The sequence below is a fragment of the Rutidosis leptorrhynchoides genome, unplaced genomic scaffold, assembly GCF_046630445.1.
Source record: "Rutidosis leptorrhynchoides isolate AG116_Rl617_1_P2 unplaced genomic scaffold, CSIRO_AGI_Rlap_v1 contig72, whole genome shotgun sequence".
Classification (NCBI taxonomy): domain Eukaryota; kingdom Viridiplantae; phylum Streptophyta; class Magnoliopsida; order Asterales; family Asteraceae; genus Rutidosis; species Rutidosis leptorrhynchoides.
In genome coordinates, this window is record NW_027266866.1 from 27,906 (window position 1) to 29,849 (window position 1,944).

The 1,944-nt window shown below is 45.4% G+C and overlaps 1 protein-coding gene across 1 annotated transcript; it reads right to left on the bottom strand.

The window, feature by feature from the left end:
- Window positions 1-278: 278 nt before the first annotated feature.
- LOC139885045 (acetyl-CoA-benzylalcohol acetyltransferase-like) lies at window positions 279-1,397 on the bottom strand. The gene has a single exon (XM_071868996.1). It carries the CDS (start codon window positions 1,395-1,397, stop codon window positions 279-281), a length of 1,119 nt encoding a protein of 372 aa, XP_071725097.1.
- Window positions 1,398-1,944: the final 547 nt, after the last annotated feature.

Sequence of the window (1,944 nt, forward strand, 5' to 3'; positions counted from 1 at the left end):
CGATCTCAGGAGGTGTTGAGTTGTTGACAACTCAATAACCAAAACCAAAATATTTATCATATTTCGACAGGTCTAACGATATGGATGGGAGACAGTGCACGCAACCGCTCCGCCCAATAGAGTTTTCAAGAAGTAAAAGCAGCAATGTCAGGGTCTTGCTCAAGAAGAACCTTCTCCTCTTGGCTTAGTACGATCCATGCATCGATTCCACCCTCAGATTTACTATCAAGGAGAATAATCTTGCGGAGAGGCACGCATGCGCTGCTCACCAAGTCCGGTCACCCCCAACCAAAATCGATGTCGTAGAATGGGAAACCACACCAGCTTGTAAAGTTCACCACATTCTCTTCTTCACTGTTCATCCCCTCCTCGTATTCTCTTACAGAATCCTTCACCATATCCATACACATCTCTGTGTCTGCTATGGCTGCGAACCTTGCCTTCACATTCGCAAACATATCGTGGATCATCTTCAAAATCGCTTCGAAATCCAGGCTGCTCTGACTCATCGTGTGTCGGGCGACGACCTTGGTGATGACGTTACCGAACGCATTTGTCGGTATGGGTAGATTGACTCTCCCACGCAAGTTCAAGTTCTGGTAAACGACAAGGGGCCTTAGGCGCCCGTGTTTCGCTCGATCCATAGTTACGAATGCCTTACATAACAGTGCGGACACAGCCTCCACTCTCGATATCCTCATATTTTTAGGGCCAGCTAATTTCAATCTCGATAGGGCCGCACCACTGAATAAGAACCGATTCATCGTGAGTTTTACTCCAGCAAGAAGTGGAGGGTTAATAAATACCCCCGACCTCTTCACCGGGAATAGAGAGGACATCTGGAAATACGGTGAGGCTAATTCGTGGATTCCGCTCCTGCACGCGGTTGCCCATGAGTTCATGAATGTCGCCATGGCGGCCATGTCGCCTAACTTGTGACAAGAGCGCAGGCTGATCACAAGTCCCCCACACTCGAACACATTCACTTGAATCACGACTAGGGGATTGCCGGCTGGTCCCACTCGGAACTCGGACAAACGGCCAAGCAGGTCTGTGTCAAATTCTCCATGGAGGAGCTGATCGAGCTGGCCATTCACTTTGGCATGCACAAATTCTACTCCTTGGTCGTTACAGTCGATAAAGAGCTCTTCCTCGACGTACCGACCAGCTAGAGGGTAGAAGATCATCAGGGTATCCGAAAGCGACTCCTCCAAAAGGCGAAGCCTTTGGCAAATATCGTCTTCATGGTTTTCGCCGTTGGCCTGGTAGTAGAAAAGGAAGCCGTGGTACAGTGAAGACATAATCTCATCAATACCTGAAATGTTTAGTTTTCGACTGTGGTTCGGTGTCGGAGCCGATGGCTTGATCAATTTCTTGCTTTGCACTTCGATCTTCATACTTGAATCTCTTCCGGTCACTCCGGGTTCCCCAACAAACTGGAATCGGTGCACTCAAATCTGGTGGGTGAAGATTGGTTCTATAAATATTTTTTGTTGAACAGCCTTTTTTTATAAGCGAACTCCTAGATAATCCAAGAAAAATCTAGTCTGAAGGAGGCCATATAAGGTTGTGATGAAAAGAGAGCCCACCAGCGATTTTGCAGAGTTTTTTTTTTTTTTGGGTCAGGTAAGATTTTGCAGAGATTTCATCGTCCTATGTCCGTAAAATCTTGTCTGAGGGGAGGCAATACAAGCTGGTGATGAGAGCCCACCAGAGATTTTGCAGAGGTTTGATTGTAATATGTCCGTCAAATAAATGTTATTAGTTCGCCGGCCTAAATACAATGTCGTCCCTAAACTTATAATTTATTTAATGTAATCCATGAAATTTAGCTTAATATGCAATGTTGTCCCTGAATTTTTAATTCACTCAATGTGATCCCTAAACTTTTGTAAATGTTCATACTAGTCCCTAGACTATATGAAAATTTCCAATGATATCCTT

Coding starts and splice junctions, on each gene's coding strand:
- LOC139885045 (XM_071868996.1), bottom strand. CDS start 1,397: ATGAAGATCGAAGTGCAAAGCAAGAAATTGATCAAGCCATCGGCTCCG.